A 24,761-nucleotide genomic window follows, 5' to 3' on the forward strand; every position below is an offset into this window, starting at 1 on the left:
TGCTTAGCAAATTGTAAAGTGACCTAAGTGAGGTGTATTATAAATGTTTTATGTTATACTGTTGGCCTGACACCTGGTTCCTTCATTCCTCACAGTTCATTTGATTTTATGGTGAATCAGTTATATTGTTAGGCTACCAAGAGGCTGAGAAAGTGAGTAAAAAGTCACTAGGCAGCAGGAACCACCATCTGACAGCGTACAGGTCAGTTTTTATTATATCAGGGTCTGTGGATTGCTCCACCTCCCTTGTTGACGAAGTGGGCAGATTATTCTTTGTTGGGGGACTCTCCTGCCCATTGTAGGGTATTTAGCAGCATCCCAAGTCTTCACCCACTAGGTGCCAGTAGCACCCACAGCCAGCGGTAACCAAAACTGTATCTCCAGACATGGCTCAGTGTCCCCAGAGGAGGCTGAATCACCCTGGATGAAACCCACCCCTGTCGACAAACGAGGTCGGGACCATCCTTGGCACATGGCAGGGGCTCAATGTGTTTTCATAATCTTTGGACCTACAGCCAACTGTTGGGTTTGATTCCAGTTTTTCCCGAGTGACCTTGGGCCGGTGATTCAGCCTCTCTGACCGTCGGTATCTTCTGGGGCAGCTGGAGCAGCTGAGGCGTGGGAACTGAACGTAGGGCCCTCGCCTCCTGCGGTCCAGCGGCGTGAGAGCGTGGCCTCCACCCGGAGCTAACTCCACCCGAGTCCGCCGGCCCCCACTCGAGACTGAACAAGGAAGCCGCAGCCGCGCCTGCGCCCCGCAGTGCCTAGCCCGGAGCTCCCGGTCGCGCGCGCGCCCCGCGCCGCCGCGCATGCACACACGCTCTCAGCACGCGCACGCACGCGGCTTGGCCCGCGCGCCCCCTCCGCGGGGCGGGGTCGGAGCCGGCTCACGGGACTCCACTTCCCAGTGTGCCCCGCGGGGACGCTCGCAGCCGCTGAGGAAGAAGGCCGAAGCGCGGCGGCCGAACGTCGGCGGCGCGGCTGTCCCGCCGCACGCACGCACGCACGCACACGGGCGCACCCCTGGCCCCGCCCCCGGAGGCCCCGTGCGGGAGCGCGCTCGGGCGTGCGCAGGGCGGCGGCGCGGGCGCGGGGGCGCGCGGTGACCGTTGGCGCTGAGGGGAGGAGGCAGCGCGGCCGCCGCCGTTGCGCAGATCCGGGCCGCGGCTGTGGGGAGGGCGCCGGGGCCAGTGACCTTCCGGAGGCGGGAGCGAGCCAGGGGGCCCGGACTCCGAGCGCCGCCACCGCCGCCATGAACAACTCGGGCGCCGACGAGATCGGGTGAGGACGCGCCGGCCCGCGCCGCCGCCTCGGCCGGCCCCCGCCCAGACCGGCCCGGCCCGTCAAGGTCACGCCGCGGGGCCGCGCCGAGCCGGCGGCCGGGGGTCCGGGGGCGCGACGGGCCGGGGTCCCCTGGCCTTCCGGGCCCCCCGCTGCCTCGTGGCCTGGGACCCCGAGCGGGAACCGGGGGTCCAGGGAGTCCTGTGGGTCTGGTCTCCCCGCCGCCTCGTGGTCGGAGACCCCGAGGTTCAACCGGAGAGAATCCGAGGAGTCTTGGAGGTCCAGGCGCCCTGCCGCTTCCTGACCAGGAACCCCGAACCTGACCTGGGGGTTCTTGGGGGTCCCCTGTGTTTCATGGTTGAGGGAGACCCCGCCGCCTGGCCAGAGTTTACCGTCGGGGCCCCTCGGTCGGAAACCTAGGAGGTCCGGGGCATGCTTTTTGCCCCCGCGCCTGTATTTCCCACTGGCGGGGGGCAGAAGTGTCCCCGCGCCCGTGTTTTTCCTCGGGGACCTCGAACCGGAACCTGGGGGGTCCAGGGCTCCCCCAGCCCGTGCGCGAACTTGGCGGCTCAGCGCACGTGGCGGCCTGGTCCCGGGGGGTTCCAGTGCTGCCGCCGCCCAGCTTTTCCCACCCAGGACTCACAGCGGCGGCCCCTCCACCAATCCACTCCACTACCAAGTGAGGGTTTGCAAACCGAGAGCCCGAGGGCCAAGGTCATGGGGGCCGGTCCCCGGTCTGCTTGCCGCGCACCCTGAAGTGTCCACCATCTCGGCGCCTCCGCGCCACCTGATGGGTGTCTGCAACCGTTGTTTTCATGTTGCTCGAGCCCCTTCCTGCTCAGCCCCCATCTAAGCCCCATGGGTGTGTTTGAGATAGAGACCTGGAAACTTTGTCGATGGACTGACGGTGGTGATTCTGAGGTCTGTCTTCTCCTTGGTGTAGCTATTAGCGAGAGGAGGTTTGTTATAGCTAAGTTTTCCCTTTTAATTATACCCTTGCCTAATGCTAAACGAGCGGGAGAGCAGGGAAGCGCTCCCAGAGGAACCAGAAAATCCATTTCTGCCCTAGTCTAGGGGTTTGGTCTAGTTTTCTTTGCAGAGACTGGTTCCTACAGCATCAGCATAATTTTATAGTTAAATCCTTTTTTGCGAAGATGGCAAAACAGCCTGGGCTGGGTTTCCCTGGCCTTGTGTACATTTCTGAGTGCCCTTCGCTTTGAACAGATGCAGTGTTTACAAAACGTTTGATTTGGTGAGTAAGTCATTGTTTGCGGCTGGATGGCTGGTCAGGCTCCGGCAGCAGGTTACACCAGAAGACAGAAAATGTGTTTGTGGGTTCCCGGATCCAGAGTCCCCATGGCTCTTAGAGCACCAGAAAGAAGGCACTTAGCTTCTAGCCTGGTCTGTTTGGGAGAGAGGTGCAGGCCCTGGCAGTCTGAGCTGTGTGTAGGGTAAATGAAAAGTTGCAGCACTTCTGATGGGAAACTAGCCTGTGGGCAGAATGAAAGTTGTAGCCCAAAGGGCTGGACTTGAGGGGGGCCAGCAGTCTCGCTCAGCCAAACGGATCTTTTCCTGACTTCTTAGACCTGGAGGGAAGGGAGCCTCCAGGTCTAGGAGGCCTGCCTCTTATTCTTGAGGAGGTAGTCAGGCTGGGCTCCCTAGCAGTTTCCCTGTACAGCTTGTATCAGCGCATGGGCGAGGGCGGAGCCAGGATCCCCACTGCTTCTGGAAGGTCCCACCCTCTGTACCGTAGACCGACCCCAGACCCATGGGCAACCTGGAGAGGCCGCAGAGTTGGTAGCAGGATGGGATCAGGGACCTGCCTGGCTGTGTTCCCTGCCCCGGCACCCCAGCAAATCCAGCCAGGCCACCTGACTTCTAAAGCTGTAGATCTTGGGTGTCCTGGGAACAGGTCATTGCTGCCCCACAGCACTGCTGTTTTTGTTTTCTGGGGGAGCCTTGTTTCTGGCGGCTATGGGGAGTGCAGGTCCACCTTAACTTTCTTGTTCTGGTGGCTGTTCCAGTGCAGTACTTGTGACCCCGCTGGCTCCCTCACCATGGGCCCCCTTGTTTGCTGGGGGGACCACAGTTGCCCACTCAGGGTGGTTGCCACATGGTGCTCAGAGGAAGCAATCGCCTGTGTCGCGGGGGTATGATGGTCTGACTGGTCACTGGTGGCACCCACTGTCCTCTCTGACTGCCTTCACTGTGGTGTCCAGTCAGCCTCTCTGAATGGCTCTTGGGGAGAGTTTGACAGGCCGTGGGGTGGCTCCCCTCCTGGATGGGGATCCACATCCTCAGGAAGTGTGTGATGCTTGGATGCCACCCCACTGGGGAACTGCGCTTCTGCACTGGAGTCTCTGAAGGCAGACCTTCCCTGCATCTGGATGTGATAGGCTGGGCTTTCAGCATCCTGGTTGTCACAATGGCCCGGTGGCCAGAGTGGAACCAGGGCAGGTCTCAGGGCAGAGGGCCAGGGGGAGTGGCCACTGTTACACATGGCCTCGCAGGGAGCCGTCGGTGTAGTAGCCTGGTCTCTGCCATGGACTTGGAGAGTCAACTTGAAGGAGGGTCTTCTGACTGAGGTTCCTGGAGCTGACAGGTTGTGGAGGCAAAGAGGAGTGAGTGGGGCTTTCATCTGGCAGACGTGGTTCTGCTGGCGGCCCACGGGCTGGTGAGGAAGGACACCGATGTGTCCGAAGAGAGCTTTCTAGGGGGACCTGTGAGGGGAGCAGCACTGGGTGTGGGTCTCTGGGAGAGAGACCTGGGCAGGTTGGGGGGTGGGTAGTGAAAGGCTGGAGGTGGGTGGGGGTGGAGGCCACGTGGGGCTTGGGTGACTTAGCTCCAAGGGGTCTGAAGGTGGGCCGACGGGTCCGTGGGCCAGCTCTCTGTGGAGTGGTTGGTGTGGAGCTCTGGCTGGGTCACAGGGTGTGGACCTGGAGTGTGCCAGGCCGGCTTGCCAAGGCCTAAGGGAGTGAGCACCCGTGGCGGGAGTCGTCCTTTGGTGGGAAGGAGGTGTCTTGTGTTCTGGACCTGTCCTGGGCATTGCAGGGTGGAACAGCATCCCTGGTCTGATGCCCCCAGCGGGTAGGACTGTCCTGTTGAGGTCTCCTGTTTGAAAGAGAGTGCTTTTTGAGGCCTGGTTCCCACCCAGTGTGTCCAGGCTGCCTGCTCCTGGGGGCTAGGACATGGATCCAGGGCTGCTTGGACAACTGCACGATTGGCCGTGAGGGTTGGGGGCAGTTCCACTTGACCCCTATCTGGTTCCAGACAATGTGGCAGAGCCTCCTTGGTGGAGCAGACTGAGGCTTAGAAGGGTCAAGGGACCTGGTCAAGGTCATTCTTGGCATGGCTGAGCTAGAGTGGGGAGCCCGCACTCCTGGTGAGCTGGCCTGCTGTGCCTTCCCTGATGCTCCTGCAGTGCTTCCTCTTGAGGGGTGGTGCTGTGGCCAGGTTTCGGTGAGAGGTCACTGTCGGTGGGGGGCGGCGCTCTGGCTGGCGAGAACACACTGGTCCTGTCTCGGGGCACTCAGTGAAGGCCAGGCTAGGGTCTCGCGTGTGCAGCCCCCAGAGTCCATGAGAGGTGATCTCTTCTGCAGGTGAAGGAAAGCCCAGACTGTGGGAAGAGACCCCCGCCTCACCCCTTGTTTTCGGGGATGTAGTCTGTCACAGAGGGCTCAAAGTGGGATGGCTCCCTGGCTGCAGGAAGGCGTGAACACGGGCTGTAGAGGAAGAGAGGGCCTGCCAGTTCACATGATGGACCCGTCTTAGCCCCCTGCCCTCCGGCTGGTGGTGCCTGCCGTCCAGCGGGTGGCTCTTGCTGTAGGCAACCCAGTTGAGGAAGCCCCCGAAGGCTGACTTTCTGGCATAAATGGCACATGGTTGCCCTCAGGAGCCATCCAGGACTAGGTTTCAGGTCAGCAGGCAGAAGACGGGGCATGCTGCCCAGAGCCTGCCACCCAGTCACCCCTCTGCTGTTGGGGTACAGGCCCAGGAGCCTGCGCTTATCACAGACCACCTGTCTCCGGTCCCAGGGGTGGAGGAGTGGGGTGCAGGGTCTGTGGGGGCCCCCAACTTCAGCTGCAGCTGAGGGATGAATGACACTGTTCAGAGTAGGGCAGGGTTGGAGAGGGCCACACAGGGTTAGCTGATCCTTTCACCTGCTGAGTTGCATATAAACGCTCAACAAGGCCTCAGGTCACCTGGTGCCAAGCAAGTCTGGGCTGGAGGGTGGGCACAGGCCAGTTCCCATGCAGGTGTGTCCGGCTCATCTTGCCCAGGGCCCCTGAGACCACCACGGGTCAGTGAGATCTCCCAGGACATCCTGTCTGCAGACGGGGAGCAAGAGGAGAGAAAATAGATGAAGCCCCAACACAATGCTGGGCCTGGGGCTCTGTAGTTCTTCCCCAGCGTTGTGCCCGGTGTCAGCCAGACCTTATCGCTTCCTCAGTTTTTACCTCCTAGTATCTGTATCTTAGGGCCGGTAGAGCAGTGACAGGAACAGGAGTGCAGTCCCCCGCCCTCCTCACGTGGGTCAGCGTGCCTTTGCGGACCGCCACTGTGTCCTGTTTCCCAAACACAGCGAGGTGATAGCATCAGAAAGCCCCATGTCCATGTCGGCTCCCTGGCCAACTCGGAGTGCGAGTTCCGGTGGGTGTTGTCAGCTGCACAGAGGACGGCCTTTCTCATCTTTTTCCACTAATGTCTGATTTTGAAATTTAAACACGGACTGGAGCGTGGACTGGTCAGACCAGTTCCACCCTCTGCAGCGGGTGGGGTGGGGGCGGGGGTTGGGTGGCGCGGAGGGACACCACTTAGGCCTTCCCATCTTGGTCAGATGCAAGCTAAGCAGGCAGGTATTCTTCTCAGTTGGGGTTTGTCCTGGGTGTTCTGAGAATGCTCAAGATTTTTTTCCTCTCCAAGCTACTTTTCCACAGCAAACCCATTTGTGCCTGTGCCAAAGGCCTGAGCAGAGAGGCGGTCCACATTGGCCTGGGCCAGATCAAGTCCTGTCATTTGCCCGCCTTGGTGTCAGTCACTGGGGGAGAGGGGCACAGATGGGATTATGCTCCCCAGGGTCTTAGGGAGCAGGAGGAGCCTGCCTGATCTCCCAGGGGTGTGTAGGGGGCGGACGGAATGGTCAGGAGGCTGGGTGTGAGCCCCCGGCCTCCATCCAGGAACGTGCCCTGAATGTGTATGGGGGTGAGGGGCTGCCATCCCAAGTGGGGTGGGAAAATGGTTTCTTCTACCCTGAGCCTCTCTCGCCCAGGGAGAGAGCCACAGTGGGAGGGACCCCTGAGCACAGCTGAGGCCACTGCCTAGGTGGGTCTGTCCCTGTGCCCCAGCTGCCGGTTCTGGGGCCTTAGTGCAGCCAGCCTCAGGGGGCTGTTTTGTCTCCAGGCTGTGCAAGGGGGGATTGGCTGTGGACTGGATAGCACCCAGGTGCCACTCTGAGAGTGCCAGTTTCACTCCTTTTTCTGAGGCAACACGCGGGATAGAGAGTGCCCTGCCTTCCCTACTGGTCACACCTGCCCCAGTTGGAGCCCACAGCACGGGGCATCTCTCCTTTCAGTCAGCCCAAGTGTGGCAGGCACTGACTGGTGGGCTCCTGGGTTCTGGACCCGACCTGAGGTGTGCAGACACCAGGCACGGAGGCTCTGGGAACGGTGGCTCCAGGGAGGCCACCAGTACTTTTCCTCTCACATAGTAGGGCTCTGGCTCAAAAGTATAGCCTAAGCCACTCAGCTAAGTCCAAGCTCCAGGGGCCTCCCCAGAGATTGGTAGTGCTTACTCATTCCCATGTGCTGGGTACCCTTGCTTTGTCCTAAAGCCCCACCACTGCTGCCCCTTGAGTTTGCCATGGGGGGTCTCAGATGTGGACCTTGAAGTCTTTGGTGTTTGCAGAGCAGTGGGAAGGGGCTGCATGATCCCACTCCCGCGCTCGCGGGGTTGGGGGTGGCAGTCTGTCTTACTGTGGTTGAGGTCAACGTTTGTGTGTGGCTCTGGATGTTGTGACTCATACTCCCGCCATTTGGGCAGATCCCGGTGGCATTTTTCATGCTGTACCATGGCCGTGCCCCCGGGTGACCACCCTAGGGTGAGCCCGATGGGCAGCACTGCAGGCAGATCCCTCTGTGGTCGTTGGCCATGCCATGCAGCTTGTGGGGTCTTGGTGCCCTGACCAGGGGTTGAACCCAGGCCTTGGCAGTGAGAGTGTGGAGTCCTAACCACTGGGCTGCTAGGAACATCCTGGGCAGAACCCTCCTGACCCTGAATGTTTTCTTGTTGAATTGCAGGAAGCTCTTCGTGGGCGGTCTTGACTGGAGCACCACCCAGGGTAAGTGCAGATGGGCTGTGGGCATGTGACCTTGTCTTCAAGTTGTGAGAATCAGCTTTTCAATTCTTGACTTACTGTCTGGGTTGCCCGGGGGCACTTGATTGGGAGTAGACTGGGGCAGTGCTTTGGAACTTGATCTTGTGCTGATGCTTCTGGCCAGGGAGGGTGGAGACCGGCTTTGAAGGCAGAGGCTGGAGACGGAGCCAGCAGAGTTAGGCGTTTGTGGTGGTCGCTGTGTTCAGCCTCCGGCCTTGCAGGTGTCCCTCCTTTGGCAGCTCATTCTCCTTCCCGGGGAGACGTGATGCATATTCCTTTCCCTGGCACCCATCCTTCTGCCTCTCCCTATCCGCCGTCCCCACGTCAGCAGGTCAGCCAGCGTAAAGGTTACTGGCTGAACACTCTCCAGGTCAGGCTGCCAGGGTAGTAGCCTGTGACCTGCCTGACGCCTGGCTGTGTGTCCTGACCTCTGAGCAGAGACGCTGCGCAGCTACTTTTCCCAGTATGGAGAGGTCGTGGACTGCGTGATCATGAAAGACAAGACAACCAACCAGTCTCGAGGCTTTGGCTTTGTCAAATTCAAAGATCCAAACTGCGTGGGCACGGTGCTGGCCAGCAGACCACACACCCTCGATGGCCGAAACGTGAGTGCCTGGCCCTGAGGAGGCACCTGCTGCCTTCCTGCTTGGTGCCCCTGCACCTCAGCACTGTGTGGGTGCCGAGGATGGCTTTCCCCTGGGTTGGGTTACAAGAGTTATGACTCTGGAAAAAAAAGTTACAGCTCCGAGCTTAGACCGGACGCTGGGCCAGGATGTGGCCCGGTTGACCTGATGGGCCTGTACCCCTGACCCTACCACCGACACCTCCTCTTGTTGGGAGACAAGCCTCCTGTTCACAGCTGATCCTTTGAAACTTCTGACAGATTGACCCAAAGCCATGCACGCCTCGGGGGATGCAGCCGGAGAGGACGCGGCCGAAGGAAGGCTGGGTAAGGGGCGGGGGTTCCCTCCTGCATGCTTCCCTGGGGCCCTTGCTCAGTCAGACTGAGCGACAGCAGGCCTTCCCGTGTGGCACTGAGCAGCCAAGTTCCTGAGCACTTGGATTGATTCAGTGCCGGGAGCTTTTCATCTTGTAGCCAAGAAGTATCTTATTAATCTACCTTAGAAACGATTGCTCTTGGCTGTTTGTTGTCAGGAACCTCGTGTTCATCCACTCTGATCGCTCCCGCTGCCCCACTCAGCACTCTGCTGGCTGCTCCCCTCCAGGGCTGAGGCCTGTCTATTTTCGCACCTCGAGGACCCTGTGACCCTCCTTTGCCCGCCAGGGCCTGACCAGCTGTCACCAGAGTGTTCTGTTCTCAAGGAGAGCCCTACCAGACATGGTGGACTGGTGCTGTTGAGGGCTGGGACCTGGGAACCTTCATTTCTGGCGGGATTCCCAGCTGTGATGGTAGACAGGGCCTCAGACCAGGTGTGTATGTTTCTGAGTCTAGGAAACATCAAACACAGAAACAGTGGTATAGTGAACACCTGGGTGGAAACACTGCCCAGGTCCTTCAGTAGTCTGCAGAGCTGCGCTTCTGGGTGCTCTGTGGGCACTGCGTCCAGGATGCCTGAGGGGACCAAAATCCGTGGGTGCTCAAGTCCCTTCTGTGAAATGGCTATGATGGCACACGTCCTCTATGTATCTAAAATCAATTCTAGTTGACTGCGGTGCCTGATACAGTGTAAATAGCTGGCTGGCATGTGGCAAATTCAAGGTTTGCTTTTGAAACTTTGGACTTCTTTTTCTCCAAGTGTTTTTGATCCGTGGTTGGTCGAATCCCAGATGCAGAGCACGTGCGCGCGCGCGTGTGTGTGGTGTGTGTGTGGTGTGTGTGTGTGTCTGTGTCTCTGTGTGTGTGTGTCTGTGTCTGTGTGTCTGTGTCTGTGTCTGCCTGTGTGTGTGTGTGCACGCGCATGCATGCGTGTGTGCGTGTGCCCACCTCTGCTCGTGTCCCTGCCACCAGCACCCCCAACAACGTAGTCTGAGTTCCCGGCTGCGGTGCCTGGGGGAGGCAGCTTCAGGGGTTGTCCGCAGAGGGTGGGATCTGGCCCTGAAGGTGAAGAAGGTGGCGACTGTCCTCAGTCTTAGGAACTTCCCATCACCCTTTGGTCACCAGTGGGGTTGGTGCAGGCCCCACTGCTCATTCTCCGAGCCAGAGACACTCTTTTTGGGGCATTTGGGCCCCTGGCCCCTGTTGGCCTGTGAGGCACTCCTGGACTCCCTGGTCCCCTACGGTGTCTGGTCTGCCTTCAGGGACTGTGCCTTGAATAGCAGGGTGTGTTTGGAGGGTTCCCCACGTGGACTAACCATTTTCTCTTTGTTGAAATAGCAGAAAGGACCCAGGAGCGATAACAGTAAATCAAATAAGATATTTGTCGGAGGAATTCCTCACAATTGTGGTGAGACAGAGCTCAGGGAATACTTCAAGAAATTTGGAGTGGTGAGTCCTTGCCCTGCCCACAGCCACGATCGGGGCGGGAGTGGCAGAGCCCTGTGTCCTGGGAAGTCGAGACAGCTCAAAGCACCCCACATGGCCAGTCAGCCACAGGGGAGTGCTTGCTGCAGACGGGGGCCTCGGCTGGTTGTAACTCTGCAGTCGAGAGCACTTGACCGCATCTGGAGAAGTGCTGGACATGGCTGGGTCCCATTCCCTGCCCCCCCACACACACACACACCCCAGGACAGGGTGTGAGGGGATTGTTTTCCAGAAGAGGCTAAAATCTTTCAGAACTTCATGGGGGCTTATACAGGAACTGAATTCTAATAAGGCAGACAGGAGGCAGGCAGGGCCTTGGTGTCAGGGGTCGGGTAGGGAGGCTATCCCTTGTCCTAAGCAGAAGCACGTGGTCACCTCCAGCTTCCACTGAGCACATGTTCTCTGGCTGCAGTGTGCTTGTCTAAGGGATGCCTATGTGTGCCCAGGGCCTGCCAAGGAACTCATGCCGCAGTGCACGATACGGGAGCATGGGGAGGATGCGGGCCCAGCCAGGCCAGCGGCATCGACCCTGAGTGGGAGGTCCTGGCACATGGAGCCCTGGGCCCCTGGTGACCCACCACTGGTCCTGCCCCGCCTATGAGCACTCCTCAGCCTGCTCGCGGCCCTGAGGGTTTCACACCCCAGGAAGTGGGCCTTTTGCGTTGGAACCTCCTGGCTGTGGGCAGACATGCTGCCTGCTGACCTGGGCCCTCAGACTCCTGTCTCTGTTACAGGTCACAGAAGTGGTCATGATCTACGATGCGGAAAAGCAGAGGCCTCGAGGTAAAAGAGATCGAGTTTGTCCTTGTCCTTCCCCTCAGATGGCAAACTATTTCACACTTAGGTGGTGGTTGTAGCGAGCCTGGCCTCAGCACAGGGTGACTCGAGGCTAGCGTAGTCCTTCACGCGCAGCCCTGGCCTGTCTGCTTCCAAAGGTCAGGCGGTACAGGCTTGGGGTTCTTTCATTTTTGTTTTGTTTTTTAAGCTCATTCTTTGGAAGTTTTTCCAACTTGACATGTATTTCAGCATGGTTTCTGTTTTTAAGCGTGTCCTGAAAGATGAGTGGTTTTGTTAAATGGTGAACTTCCTCAATTATGACCATCTCCTGTTTGAAGTTCACTCAGTGAAGGCGGGGGTTTCATTTCATGTTGTCAGGCTAGGTCTCCCCCAGCTCGGCTTGAACGTGGAGTTACTTTGGTGCGTCCCATGCTTTTTTCTTGTTTTCCTGTTCTTTTTCCTGAAGTCTGTGGGACTGAAGTCTGTGAGGCGCGAAGCTGCCCCAGCTGCCCACACCTGCACGGCCACATTGGTTTGCAAGGCTGGGACACTGGGCACCCAATTTGCGAGCCGTTTTTTTTTTTTCTTCTTCTTTCCCTTCTTTTTTTTTTTTTTGGCTGCTGCTATTTGTCCCCGCCTCTGTGTTTTGGTTCCTGAACCGCTTTTGGACCGGCCTCGTGAGCCGAGTGCGTCCAGCCCGCGGCCCCTGCCCAGCCCCTGGAGGCACTGCACCAGCCGCGCGCCCGCAGCATGCGCCCGCCATGCTGGAGAATAGTTTGCCATTTGAACCTCACCCTCCTCTCCCTCCATGGTTAAGTAACGTACTTTCACCTCATGTTGATTAAGCTGTTAAGTCTTAGTCTTAACTTTACATAGACGTACTTGCTTAGTGATGCACTTAAGTGTTTTCATAGAAAAGTACAGTAATGTTAAGTAAGTTGTTTCTCCTTTTCTCTCTGTGAATTATTTGTGATTAACGATATCTCTTTAGATTTCTCTTCTCCAGGTGCTAAATTATATCACACAGGTACAGGCCAGTCCCGCAGTCAGAGGAGGGAGCGGGCTTTGCTCCAGTGGGGTGTAAACGAAGTTTCAGTGTGTTTCTGTTCCGCTTCCTCAGCGGTGATGTCGCCTCTTGACAGACAGACGCATCCCTAGAGGGCCCGCCCCGGGGCTCCCTCCCCACGACTCACCGCCTCTTGCACTCTAAGGACCGCGAGCCCTGTGGCTTCAGACCCTCCTGCACTTGGAGAAAACGTTCACTTTCTCACATGCCGCTCATCACCCATGTTGTGCTCCACCACTTGCCTCCGATCTTGGGGCATCTTGGGACATGGGGTCCTGAGGCTGCTCTTAGATCCCCTGCAGGGCTGCCTGCCGTCCCTGCAGGGCTGCCTGCCATCCTTGGCCTGGGCCCTGGGGTGCGCCGGGCTGCCTGGGCGGGGTCTGGGCAGGAGGGGTTGGCAGGAGGGCACTCCAGGCTTGACCCGCGGATCCGGGTTCCGTGTGGGTCCTGCCATCCTCAGCCGTGGGCCTTGGTGAGTCCCCGTGGGTCCCCCAGTGCTAGGTGGGCGGAGGGTGGGCACCACACCAGGAGTAGCAGTTGGTTAGCAGGTGCCCCAGATAGCATGTCCCCAATTTCTCTTCCTGAGCTTTCCATACAGCCCCTGCTTCCTCCTCCCTCCCTGTCCCACAGTCCATCTGAGCACCCGGGCCCCTCCCAGGGCTTGGTCCCTGTGCCCCCGGCCCTGCCTCTGCCCCCTCACACTGCTCCTCCACTGCCCACATCCCCATTGCCTGGCCTGTCTTCTCTGGTCTGTTTATTGTTTCTTCTCATGCGGTGTGCGGGCTCAGGCTATGTGCGTGTGTCATGCTTGGACACACGTATGTGCTAGAGAGCTGGCCCCACCCCACAAGGCTGGCGCCCACACTTCTGAGCTAAGCTGCTTTTTTTTCCCCGTCTTTGTCCTCTTCCCACCTCGGTTCTGCCAGGAGTCTTTCCCCACGGTCCCTGTGACCGTGGCCCCACATCCCTCTTTGTTCAGCTTGAGAGGCCGGGATCCCAGGGCTGCCCCATCCTGTATCCACATCCCTGTAAGCTCTGTGCCCCGCCCTTCCCCTGCACCCTAGTCCCTTCTCTGCACCCCTCTTCTGACTCTCCTCTGCCCTTCTCTGGCCTGTCCTTTGTTCCGCAGGGTTTTCCGGCAGTTGCTGCCATGAGTGGTCTTAGTGCTCAGCGCAGTTGGGCCCCCGGGGACGAACAGCAGCCTGAGGGCTGGATACGCAGGCTAGCCAGGCGGCCCGCCCACCAGACCAGCAAACTTCGTTTATACTGCACTCTCTTGTGTTTGGGAAACACTAAATTGTCTTTCCCGTTAAAATTGTCCTTTTGACGACATGGTGCCTCTTGCTCTTGCTGCTGACAGCAGTGTTTGAGCTGCTGGAACCCCTTGTGGCCTGTATCTCTGTGTATTTAGTCCATAGATACGTACAGATATAGACACTGTGTGCATACGTATGGTACTTGGGCAGGACTCCTCGGGCTTACCCAACAGTGTTGGGCAAGCTTGGCGAGGCTCTCACTGTGGTAGAGACGTGCCTCCGTTAACGCTAGAGCAGTGTACGGCTGCTGTCAGCACTAGCTGCCAAGCGATTGCCAGCCGAGGGGGAGGACCCTGGGTTTCAGAAAAGCACAAGTGCACCCATGACACATTTGGGGCTGCCTGCCCGCTGGGCCCTTACCACCCCACTGTCCAGACGGCGGCTAAGACACGCCCAGGGGTCCCAAGGTCGTCTTTGATTTATAACTGGCCGCAGTGTCTGGGCTGAGATCAGCTCCTGCCCCGCAGCCTCACACACCGGCTTCGCTGAAACCCTTGGTCGATCCCTCGGCCCGTCCCTAATACTGTTCATCATCCTGTTTTGTGTCACAACACCCTGCTACCTTGATTCACTCTTCGTCGTTGGCTAGGTTTTGGATTTATTACTTTCGAGGACGAACAATCAGTGGACCAGGCTGTCAACATGCATTTTCACGACATCATGGGCAAAAAAGTGTGTAGTTGTAGTTTTATTTTACCTTAAGACCAAACCAAGTCTTAGGCAACCTAGGGATTTCACTGGAGAGGAGATCCCTTGGCAGGAGAAGGGCCGGGCAAGTGGTCCTGGGACCCATCCTGTGGGTCGGACCTGATTCAGGTGCCCCTGGCTCTAGAGCCCCTGGGGATGGCCGGGAGGGTGGGCGGGCTGCGTCCAGTGAAGTCACGGGTTGCCTCAGGCTTGGTTTCAGTGACCTCTCCTTCAGATGTGTGTCCCCTCCCTGACTGTCCCATGCCGGCCTGGAACGTGCCAGGCCGCGAACCTTTGAGAACTGGTTCTGGGTAAAACTGACGGCAACGTAAACATCCTGAAGGATTGGTTTCCAAATTGGGTCACTTACTGTGAACTCGGTCCGACCACATGCTCCTGGTAGTTCTTAACTCCATGCAGTCAAGTGACCTCTGGTTGTTTCATCTTCATACTGTGTTGCTGCCTCGGAGGGAAACTCAGAAAGTGGCCTGATCCCTCCTCGCCCCGTCTCCCAGACCCCTGGCTCCTTGTTCCTGAGGCAAGCCCAGAGCCCCTGCCAGAGCCCCGGCCACCCCATCAGCTGAGACACGGAGGGAACAATGGCCCAGGGTGGCCTCTCTGTCCCTCACATCACAGATGGGCAGCTGGGTCAGCTCCACCTGAGCTTGCTGTGCAGGAGACACAGGCTGTTCTAGGCGCTCATCAGTGGCTAGTTTAGGGTTGATGCGTGCTGTCATGAACACAGGTTCCGAGGTGCCTGTGTACCCTGCTCAAGGTCCTGTGATGGCTACAGCTGGGGGAGCAGTGAGGGCCTCCTCAGGGTGGGGTATGCTCCCAGGGACAGAGTCCAGCCTCAGCCCTGTCTCAAAGGGCAGGGGCCCACTTGTAATTAAAACCTGAGTACAGGCCAGGAAGAGCAGACTTTTTTTTTTTTTAAATCACATGGGCTGCTTTGCTTTGTAAGCAGGAACCATATTCCCTTAAGGAAAGTGTGTGAAGACTCATTAATTTGAGTTCTTTGAAACGTCCTGCTGCCACACCGCCCGGAGCTAGCAGAGGTTTTGTTCCCCTCTGTGGAGCGTCCTTGGGGCATCAGAAGGTGGGGTCTTTGTGCCTCTGCGCCCTCCTTGTCCTCTCACAGAACGGGGTTTAGGCCAAGTTGACGGGGTTCTGAATACACAATGTTTGCCAGGCTCCGAGACCCCAAGGACGACTCCAGTGAATTCATTGTCTCTTTCTCATTAAAATTTATCCTACAAGCAAGAGCAACTTGGGATTCTTGAGTGCTGATGCAGCCCTGGAGTTGGGGGTCTGCTTTCAGTCGGCCCAGACTGAAAAGGCTGTGTGAGGGGGCCATGCAGCCTGGCGGGGCGGGCACCTGGTCCTCCGCCTGCCCTCCGCATGCAGTGGTTCCTGGCACCTCCAAAAGGGAAGGCTCCTGGGCTGCTGACCTAACACAGTATGAAGATTGCTTACTGATTCAAATGTCCATTTTATTGCATGTTTGTTTACTTTTTTGTTAGATGTAATGTAAGATTCTCTTATCACATCCATCCCCTCTGACATTATTTTGAGTTAATTGAGATTCTTTAAGCGTTAGCCTGGGGAAGGTAAGTCTTTTATCTTCCATTAGACATTTAAAATACAAAACCTAAGTAAACCAACTGTGTTTCTCAGGTATGAGCTGGAAGCGCAGGCAGGTGGGGGCTCTGAAGAGGGCCTGACGGCCGGAGCGGCCAGGAAAAGGGCTGCGCTTGCGGGGAGGAGCCTGGCCTCTGTGTCCCTGGGTCTACACTGTCCCTTAACTTGACCCAAAGACCCCCTTGTCATACACAGAACTCTGCAGACTCTTGGTCCTCAGCCCAGTCTGCAGTGGGTGGGGCCTCACATGTTTTATAGTTGGATCTGTTGTACCTGAGAAACATTTTTTTAGACAAAAAATTAAAAAATTTTAAGAAAAAAGTTTCTAGTCTAAATAAGGTTTATAGTTAAGTATTTAGTTTTAAGTCATAATAAGATGCTAAGTGTAGTCGTAAGTTACCTGAGGGTGTATCTGAAGGGAAGGGGGCTTGAGACCCCCGGTGTCTCCCTAAATCAGAACTTGGTTTGTCCAGGTGGAAGTTAAACGGGCCGAACCTCGGGACAGCAAGAGCCAAGCGCCAGGACAGCCAGGTGCCAGCCAGTGGGGCAGTCGGGTCGTGCCCAACGCCGCCAACGGCTGGGCAGGCCAGCCCCCGCCTACGTGGCAGCAGGGATACGGCCCACAAGGTAAGGGTGCTGCTTGCCCACCATCCCCAGGAGCTTCCTGCAGCTCTGGCACCTGGGTGGGCCATGTGGGATACGGGAGCCAGAACTGTGGAGTGTTGTCGCCCGGGGCCAAGTGGGTCTGTCCCCTCTGGCACCCCCAGGTGCCAGGGGTGCTGGGGTGGTACCTCCAGGGGAGGTCAGGGGTCATGCCCAGCAGCCAGCTTTGCCCCCAGGGCGAGATCTGAGTCTGGAGTGGACGTGGGCAGGTCAGGCTGTCTTCAGAGCTTCACTTGGATGCTCCTCAGAGGAGCAGGGAGGAAACATGAGCCCTGCCTTGTGGGCCCTTTGGGTCTGTTCCAGCTCCCCTGGCTTTGCGCTTGCCATGTAGCAGGGGTGGAGCTTTTAGAGACCACTTGGGATGGCCAGGAGCCTCCATGGCCTTTAAAACCTAGAGAAGGGCGTCCAAGGAAGGATACCAGTACCCTGAGCTGTAGAGCTGTTTCTACCTGGCTCCAGGTTTTACCCGGTCTCTTCAGAGCTGGCTTTAAAAGTGTTTTTTATTGCAAAATGAGCCACAGCTATAGGAAACCGGTTAGTGAGACCGGATGCTCTCACACTCATCACAGGGAAAGAACCAGCACTTAGCCGGAGGACACCCCGGGTCCCCGCTCTCCTGGCTGACAGCCTCCCTACTGGGTGTCCCTGGAGCTGCTCTGACGTCTTTCCCCTGCACCTGAGATGTGTCAGGAAGCTGGGTCCCCTGGGGAGGCAGGGTCTCCCAATCCATACCTGGTGCTCATGTGGCACACCCCACCCCCCATGTCTCCTTGCAGGAATGTGGGTGCCGGCAGGACAGGCGATTGGTAAGTCCCTGCTGGAAGAAAGCCTAGAAGAGCAAGATCTGAGAGGGGTGGGGCAGGGCAGGCGGGAAAGGGGCTTCTCCGCCTCACCTGTATGCTGTGTTCCAGGTGGCTATGGACCGCCCCCTGCAGGAAGAGGAGCCCCCCCGCCACCCCCACCCTTCACTTCCTACATTGTGTCTACCCCTCCTGGAGGCTTCCCGCCTCCCCAGGGCTTCCCCCAGGGCTACGGCGCACCCCCACAGTTCAGTAAGTGCCTTGGTCCCCTGGGGGTGGGCCTGGGGCATGTCAGCACAGAGAGCCGGCTCCGCACACCTCAGGTGAGGGCTGGACTCACCTTGTCCACTCGGCTGGATTCTCTGTCCCCAGCAGCCTGTGTCCACCAAAAGAGGAGTGCCCCCCTTGACCCCATTGGGCCGGCAGGTGGGGGTGCCGGGGCATGTCGTTCAGCCGGCAGGAGGAGTCCTCCCCCTTCCAAACCTCTCCAGCCCTGTGCTGCATGCTGAGTGAGCCATCTGTGACCAGGGACCCAGGACACTGCAGTTTTGTAGCCTTGCCATGCCATGCGAGCCACCCGACAACCAAGTCAGGCTGCCACTCCCGGTCCAGGCCTAGATCACTTTCATTTCTAATAGGAAAGAGCAGATCTTTCTTCATGGACGCCCACACTTCCCATCCTCCTGGGACCCGGGGCTTAGAACGCAGCCCCACCTCACTCTGCCAGGCTGCAGGCTGGACTGCTGGGGTGGATGCATGTGGTCCTGGTGGCTGAAGAGCGCGAGCACCGCGTCTGTCTGTCTCCTGTCTGTCCACAGGTTTCGGCTACGGACCTCCACCTCCCCCACCAGATCAGTTTGCCCCTCCAGGGGTTCCCCCACCACCGGCCACTCCCGGAGCCGCACCTCTGGCCTTCCCGCCACCTCCATCTCAGGCCGCCCCAGACATGAGCAAACCACCGACCGCCCAGCCCGACTTCCCATACAGCCAATATGGTGAGTGCCTTGCTCCCCATCCACCTGGGGGTTGGGTGCCACAGGACTGTGGGACTGCTTGCAGGGCCCAGGCTTGAGCAGGCCTGAGGTGGGCTCTTGGCCAGGGTGCTGGTGTGGAGGAGCATTCACGGCTCGGCACCTGTGTCCAGGGCCTGTGGGTGTGGGGCCCCCAGCGGGCCTGTGCTGTGTGTGTCTGGGTCTGCCATACGCAGGGTGGGCTTGTGGGCCATGCGGCATCAGTAGGCATCCAGCTTCACCAAGGGGTGCTCACCAAGTAGGTGCTGGAGACCAGGGTCTGCGGCCCATGAGAGCAGCTCGAGTTGGGGCGGGGCATGGGGCTCTCTTGTGCTGAACAGATGCCCCCCAGCACCCCCACATCTCAGGCTCTTGTGCCCTTGGGGTCTTGCCCAGCTGTGATCATGTGGCTTCTCGCCTCACCCAGAGCAGGACACCGCGGTGGTGGGTGCAGTGTTGCTGACCCCTAGAGGGGATGTACGAGCGACTGAGCAAGCATGTGCCCCCCCATCCCCTGCTCCTCTGCCAAGGCTGCCCGGGGCAGTTACCCTGGTCTCATCTCTCGCCAGGCCTGGGCACCTCTTCTCCAGAGCCGCCAGGCTTCGGCCCACACTTTGTTTACACTCTTTTGGTCAGGCTGAGCAGTGATGTGGCCTAGGTAGGTGGTGCCTCCTCCTCCATGGTCCCCACTGCCTGTGCCCGGGCCACAGACGGCACCTCCTCTGCTGTTCTGGGCGGGGGTGGACTCGGCGGTGCCCTCGGGGACGGGCCCTTGCCAGGGTGAGGACCTCAACTGGCCACCACCCCACTGGCCCTGGAGCTCTGCCCTCACGGTTGGCACCACCAACCCAGGGGGCCTCGTGGGGCGGGTTAGCCCTACTCAAAGGAGGGGCAGCACTGTTGGGCTCCAAGCTCTGCAGCTCAGCCTGATCTGTAATGTGTCCTCAAATCCTGGAATCTGCCATGTCCACCCTGAGTTCCACTGGAGAGCAAACTTTGTAGGAGCCTGTGGTCCCCCAGGTCTGGCCAGGTGTCTGTTTCCAAGCTTGAAGGCCTCGCCAGCCGCGAGGGTGCGCCGCAGGCCCCCAGCCCCAAGACAGGGCAGTAAGTGCGGGAAGGGGTCTCAGAGCTGCTCTCCTTTCTGTGAAGATGGCTGCCCGGGTCCCAGTGGGGCTCCGGGGGGGGTCCCTCCACCCACTGGGTCCAGGCCCCACCCTAGCTCACCGGGCTCTTCCCCGCAGGTTACGGACAGGACTTGGCCAGCTTCGGACAGGGCTTCTCAGACCCCAGCCAGCAGCCCCCCTCCTATGGGGGCCCCTCGGTGCCTGGCTCGGGGGGTCCCCCCGCTGGCGGAAGTGGCTTTGGACGCGGTCAGAACCACAACGTACAAGGATTCCATCCCTACCGACGCTAGCCGCAGCCCCTCCTTGCAGACGGCAGGCGGCTGAGACCAGGATTCAAACTTGTGAACTCGTGACAATCACAAACTTGGTGGAAATACCGACTCGACCGTGGGGGGAGGGGGGGAGGCTTTTGGCGGTGGCTGTGGGTACCTGGACTGAGGTTTTTAAATATATTTCTTTCTCTAACCCATCAGCACAATAAAAAAAAAGTCACTGGTTCAACAACAGGGTTTAAAAAAAATTCTTCAGCTTTAATTCAAAACTTCAGGTTTCTTTTTCTTCCTTTTTTTTTTTTGAAATTATTTTCCTGAGCCTTTATTTTACCGTATATTGTAAACTTTTATGTTAAAGAAAAAAATATACATTTACAAATTGTGAGATTTTTAAGAGAAATTTTCTACGATGTATACTCGCTTATTTTTTAATTTAAAACAGGGTTTCCGTCGGCACTGGTGGAGGTAAGGGGCGTTTTTAGTCCCTTGCTCCTGGCTTTGAGGGTTGGGACTTGTTGGTCCAGAAACTCTGGGAGCATAAAGAAGAAATCTACTGAGTGTGTTTTGTTTTTTGTTTTCTTCTCTGCTTTTGTCGATTGGCGTGCCTGGCCATATCTGCAGGTGCGTTGTGGGGCCGCGCCTGCCTGTGTCCACCCGCCATCCAGAACCAGGGGGCCAGGCTGGCCCATCTCCCGTGCTCGGGGCTTCAGGGCGTCCGCGCTGACCAGTTTGAATAAAGAAAGTGCGTTTGGACTAGAAACCCACGTTGTGTCCGTCTTTCCCTCTGCTGGGAGTAGCCCCTTCCCGTGTGGGGAGCCAGGCCCTCCTCAGCAGGTATGGGGGTCTTGGGGTCTTGAGCCTGGGGTTGGGGGCCTGCTCAGCTGCAGACCCCCTGTGAGGGGCCTTGGGCACTGGGGTCCATTGGCCACTTCCTGGGTGCTGAGGAAGAGGAGTTTAGACAGATCTGGGTGGGGCTTGCCAGGCCCCTTGCACCCCTACAGAAGTGACATCTGCACTGTGGCTTCGAGAAGGCTGCTCACCTTTCCAGGTGTTGGCTGTGGGCAGGGGTGGTGGGACTCCCAGTTGAGGGCTGGTGGGTACAGCTCATTGATCTGAAGGTCGTGGTGATGGGCCAGGAACCTGGGGGCAGGGAGGTGGGGTGGGACGAGCTCCCACCTGCAGAGTTCCTCCTGCCATGTGAAAGGATGGGGCTGTCACTTCACTGTAAAAATCACAAGATTTTAGGGAAAAAGTGATTTGAAAATGTCCTGGATGGCTCCAGTGTGCTGGACTGGAAATAATGCAATGAACTCAAATGGCCAGAAAGCCCTGGCCCAACCAACAGACCAGCTCTGAGAGCCAGAGAGAAAGGCACCTTCTCCCCTAGACCCAAAGTGCCCCTCTTCCCGTCCCTTCTACGTGTCACATCTCTTTTAGTCCTTAGACTACTGCTTTCTTTTGCATTAAATGAATATTTTCTAGTGTAATATTTTAATTCTTTCAAAGATTTTTTTTCATTGTAGTTTTTGAGGTTTTTAGAGTACCATATGCACCTGTTTGGTTGCTTTTTATTGTGACAAAATTTAAGATTGGTCATTTTTAACCATTTCTAAGTATACACAGCTCGGTGGCATTAAGCACACAGTCATGTTGTGCAGCCATCCCCACCATAATCTCTAGAACTTCCTCATCTTCCCAAACAAATCTCACTCACCCTCCAGCCCCAGCCCCGCACGATCTACTTTCTGTCTATGGGTCTGAGTCCTCTAGGGACCTCTTCTGAGTGAAGTTGTACAGTATTTGTCCTGTGTTTAGGCTCTCACACTGTTTCTTCCAGGTCCATCCACATTGGAGCAGGTGTCAAAATGTCCTTTTCAAGGCTGGATAATATTTCACTGTGTGAACAAACCACATTGTTTATCCATCATCCATGGATGGGCACTAGTTGTTTCCACATCTTGTCAATCATGCTGCTGTGAACAGGCGTGTGCAAAGCTGTTTGAGTCCCTGCTTTCAGTTCCTCGGGGTGTGCACCCAGGAGTGGAATTGCTGACATCATGGAACTACATACATCTTAGTGTACCAGAATCACCTTTGGATGGACACTGTTCCACTGAATATTGACAAAGTATGCCTGGGGTGTTGTGGTTCATGGGGTCACAAAGAGTCGGACACAACTGAGTGACTGAACTGAACCCCTATATAGTTCTTGTCTCTTGTCCTGTTCTTGGTATTGTTATATTACCCCTCTATGTGTTGCAAACCTAATACTGCAGTTACAGTTGTTACTTTACATAATTCTGTTAAAGGCTTGCAGGTCCTTATCAGGGATGCCATTTCTAACCATCTGTGCAAAGCCAGTGTCCCACCCTCTTGGCTCAGATATCTGTATGACCTTGTCCCTTACAGGTCTGCCTCAACCATCCTCCCTATGGAGCCAGCCAGAACCCCAGACAGCGCCTTCTGCAAACAGGCACTCCGTAAACACTTTTTAACATGGGTTCTATTATAGAGGTTATGCAGCAACAATATGAGTTTTCAAAATGGGCAGTGACGAATCACACGTGCCCCAGTTGAAGAAGGAGCTCCCATACACTAAGCAGCCAGCTCCAGCCTGGGGGTTCCAGCAGTGGAGGGCAGCTGTTGTTCAGTCACTCAATCGTGTCCGACTCTGCAAACCCATAGACTGCAGCACGCCTGGCTTCCCTATCCTTCACTATCTTCTGAGTTTGTTTAAATTCGTGCCCATCGAGTCGGTGGTACTATCCAATCATCTCCTGTTGCCCGCTTCTCCTGCCCGCAGTCTTTCCCAGGATCCTGATGCTTTTCCAAGGAGTGGGCTTTTCGCATCAGATAGCCAAAGAACTGGAGTTTCAGCTTCAGCATCAGTCCTTTCAGTGAATAATCAGGGTTGATTTCTTTAGCATTGAGTGGTTTGATCTCCTTGCTGTTCAAGGGACTCTCAAGAGTGTTCTTCAGCACCACAATTCGAAAGCATCAATTCTCTGGCGGTCAGCCTTCTTTACGGTCCAACTCGCACATCCGTACATGACTACGGGAAAAACCATAGCTGTGATTATACACATCTTTATCTCTGCTTTCTAATTTGAGGTCCAGGTTTGTCATGGCGGCGGGGCTCTTTTATTCTTCGGAGACAGAATTCTGACCTCCGGACAGCAGACGGCGCGCGTCCTCTGTCGGGAAAGCGGAAGCGGAAGCGGAAGCGCTTGCGCACGCAGGCCGGGGGCGGGGCATTGAGACCCCGCGATAACTGCGCTGGCGCAGAACGAAAAATCCTTTCTCAAGAACCGGCAAGATGGTGAGTGTTACGTCCTCCTTGTATGTTCCGGGTTCATCCGGTGCCATCCGAGCTCTGGCCCATAGCGGAGGCCGAGGTCAAGCCGCGAGGCTGCGGGCCTCTCCCGCAGGCCTGTGGAACCGCCGGATATGGGGGTGTGGGGCGGGCTTGCTGGTTGTCAGGATGACTCGGGGCAGGGAAGGCCTGTGTCGGCCCGCTTGTCCCAGCCGAGCCTCCGTAGCCCGAAGCCGCGCGGGCCGCCCTGGATCGGGTGCAAGGTGGTGCGTGCCCATGGGCTCCCATACCGGGAGCGCTGCGCGGTTTTCGGCGGGAGCCGCGGGCCCACTGACCTCACCGTGGGGACTGGGGGTGGATCTCGGGGACCCGCTCACCCCCGGCCCGGCCCGCGCAGGCGGAAGTAGAACAAAAGAAGAAACGGACCTTCCGCAAGTTCACCTACCGCGGCGTAGACCTCGACCAGCTGCTGGACATGTCCTAGTAAGTCGTGGCGGGGCAGGGGGTTGGCGGCTGGAGGGGTCCCCAGGGTGGGTTGAGGGCTGCAGCCTGACCTGCGGCCGTGGACCGTATGTAGGCGAGAGGGCGGGGCTGAGTGCGGATAAAAATGAGTCCTTGAGGATTGAACTGAACGGGTTTTCCACGAGTCCCTTTTGGACGTTTTGGCGTCCACTCGGACACGTAAAGGCCGCTCTAGCCCGCGAGCCTTACAAGATAGGGCAGCCGCCGTATCTGGGGGATTTGGCACGTGGGCGGGAGTTTGGCGACCCTTGCTCTAAGGTTTGGCCGGAGCTGGAGACATCTAGGCCGGGGGGTGCGAAGCCCGGGCCCCGGATGGGAAGGGAGGCTCGTGACGCCTTTCTCCTAGAGCTGTGCGCGGTCTGGGGCGGAAGGGCCGGCTTCCTAGGGGGCACACCATAGGGTCCTCATCGGCCGGGGGCTTCTCAGGGTGGCCCCACTGCTGGGTTCTTGCGGCTAGCAGAGCAGAGCAGGGTACCCGCGAGTTTGCAACTCCCCGAGTCACCTGTTTTTCCGGCTCAGCTTACTCGTTTGTAGATAGCGGAGCGGGGATTCTCGAACTGGAGAGCTTCTCCCTCGCGAACGTTCGGAGCGGGTGCTGTGGGCCCTGGCCGGGCGGGGAACGTTGCTCTCGGAGCTCCTGGTGAAGCAGTAGTGTTCCTGGTGGGCTGTGGGGCCGAGCCGGGCCTCAGACCGCCTACTCTGTGCCCTCACCCGCAGTGAGCAACTGATGCAGCTATACAGCGCGCGCCAGCGACGGCGGCTGAACCGCGGCCTGCGGAGGAAGCAGCACTCGTTGCTGAAGCGGCTGCGCAAGGCCAAGAAAGATGCGCCGCCCATGGAGAAGCCCGAGGTGGTGAAGACGCACCTGCGCGACATGATCATTCTGCCCGAGATGGTGGGCAGCATGGTTGGCGTCTACAACGGCAAGACCTTCAACCAGGTGGAAATCAAGGTGCGTGTGGGATGAGCTGGGCCTGGGGGTGGTGGGGCCCTGCCGCCGTGCCTCCGCTGACTATCCCCCACCCTTCCTCTGCAGCCTGAGATGATTGGCCACTACCTAGGCGAGTTCTCCATCACCTACAAGCCCGTGAAGCACGGTCGGCCCGGTATTGGGGCCACCCATTCCTCCCGCTTCATCCCCCTCAAGTAACCTGCTGGCCAATAAAAGCAGAGATTTCTCTAGTCCTGAGTGCGACCTGTGTTTACTTCCTGTGGGTGCTGTGACCCATCAAGACTCCCAGGAATGGGGCTGGGCATGATCAAAAAATCTGGAGGCTAAGGTGAAAAACGGGCCAGAGCCAGGCAGCATGTGACCTGGGCTTTCCTGCTGTAGACACATCCGTTCTCAGGGAGGTTGAGGCTAGGGATCAGGTGTACTGGGTTCTGTGACAAGTCCTGGGATGTCCAGGGGCCTGTGCTGCCTTCCCTATGCCC

The 24,761-nt window shown here is 57.7% G+C and overlaps 2 protein-coding genes across 14 annotated transcripts; both read left to right on the plus strand.

Annotated features, from left to right (window-relative positions):
• The first annotated feature begins 879 nt into the window (after positions 1–879).
• On the plus strand, positions 880–20,252 carry DAZAP1 (DAZ associated protein 1). Of its 12 annotated transcripts, none has more exons than XM_069592011.1 (12): positions 880–1,281; positions 7,578–7,618; positions 8,093–8,259; positions 8,538–8,603; positions 9,990–10,100; positions 10,871–10,919; positions 13,885–13,967; positions 16,097–16,250; positions 17,063–17,092; positions 17,198–17,338; positions 17,905–18,081; positions 19,338–20,252. In XM_069592011.1, exons 1-12 carry the CDS (start codon positions 1,253–1,255, stop codon positions 19,508–19,510), a joined length of 1,221 nt encoding a protein of 406 aa, XP_069448112.1. In that variant the 5' UTR covers positions 880–1,252; the 3' UTR covers positions 19,511–20,252. The 12 variants fall into 12 exon arrangements, with proteins under 12 accessions (XP_069448112.1, XP_069448117.1, XP_069448113.1 ...); XM_069592012.1 differs by having other exon boundaries at positions 916–1,281; positions 9,993–10,100; XM_069592023.1 differs by lacking the exon at positions 19,338–20,252 and adding an exon at positions 18,666–18,834 and having other exon boundaries at positions 916–1,281.
• Positions 20,245–24,509, plus strand: RPS15 (ribosomal protein S15). Of its 2 annotated transcripts, none has more exons than XM_069592025.1 (5): positions 20,245–20,326; positions 22,604–22,811; positions 23,203–23,288; positions 24,045–24,279; positions 24,364–24,509. In XM_069592025.1, the coding sequence occupies exons 2-5, from the start codon at positions 22,809–22,811 to the stop codon at positions 24,475–24,477; spliced, it is 438 nt and encodes a 145-aa protein (XP_069448126.1). In that variant the 5' UTR covers positions 20,245–20,326; positions 22,604–22,808; the 3' UTR covers positions 24,478–24,509. The 2 variants fall into 2 exon arrangements, with proteins under 2 accessions (XP_069448126.1, XP_069448127.1); XM_069592026.1 differs by lacking the exon at positions 20,245–20,326 and adding an exon at positions 21,328–21,620.
• Positions 24,510–24,761: the final 252 nt, after the last annotated feature.

The sequence above is a fragment of the Ovis canadensis genome, chromosome 5, assembly GCF_042477335.2.
Source record: "Ovis canadensis isolate MfBH-ARS-UI-01 breed Bighorn chromosome 5, ARS-UI_OviCan_v2, whole genome shotgun sequence".
Classification (NCBI taxonomy): Eukaryota; Metazoa; Chordata; class Mammalia; order Artiodactyla; family Bovidae; genus Ovis; species Ovis canadensis.

Excerpts from the sequence above, each read along its gene's own strand:
- DAZAP1 (XM_069592011.1), top strand. The coding sequence starts at position 1,253 with ATGAACAACTCGGGCGCCGACGAGATCGG. Across the intron at positions 8,604-9,989 it reads CGCGGCCGAAGGAAGGCTGG|CAGAAAGGACCCAGGAGCGA; the intron begins GTAAGGGGCGGG and ends TTGTTGAAATAG. Across the intron at positions 16,251-17,062 it reads GCAGGGATACGGCCCACAAG|GAATGTGGGTGCCGGCAGGA; the intron begins GTAAGGGTGCTG and ends GTCTCCTTGCAG.
- RPS15 (XM_069592025.1), top strand. Across the intron at positions 23,289-24,044 it reads CAGCTGCTGGACATGTCCTA|TGAGCAACTGATGCAGCTAT; the intron begins GTAAGTCGTGGC and ends CCTCACCCGCAG. Across the intron at positions 24,280-24,363 it reads TCAACCAGGTGGAAATCAAG|CCTGAGATGATTGGCCACTA; the intron begins GTGCGTGTGGGA and ends CTTCCTCTGCAG.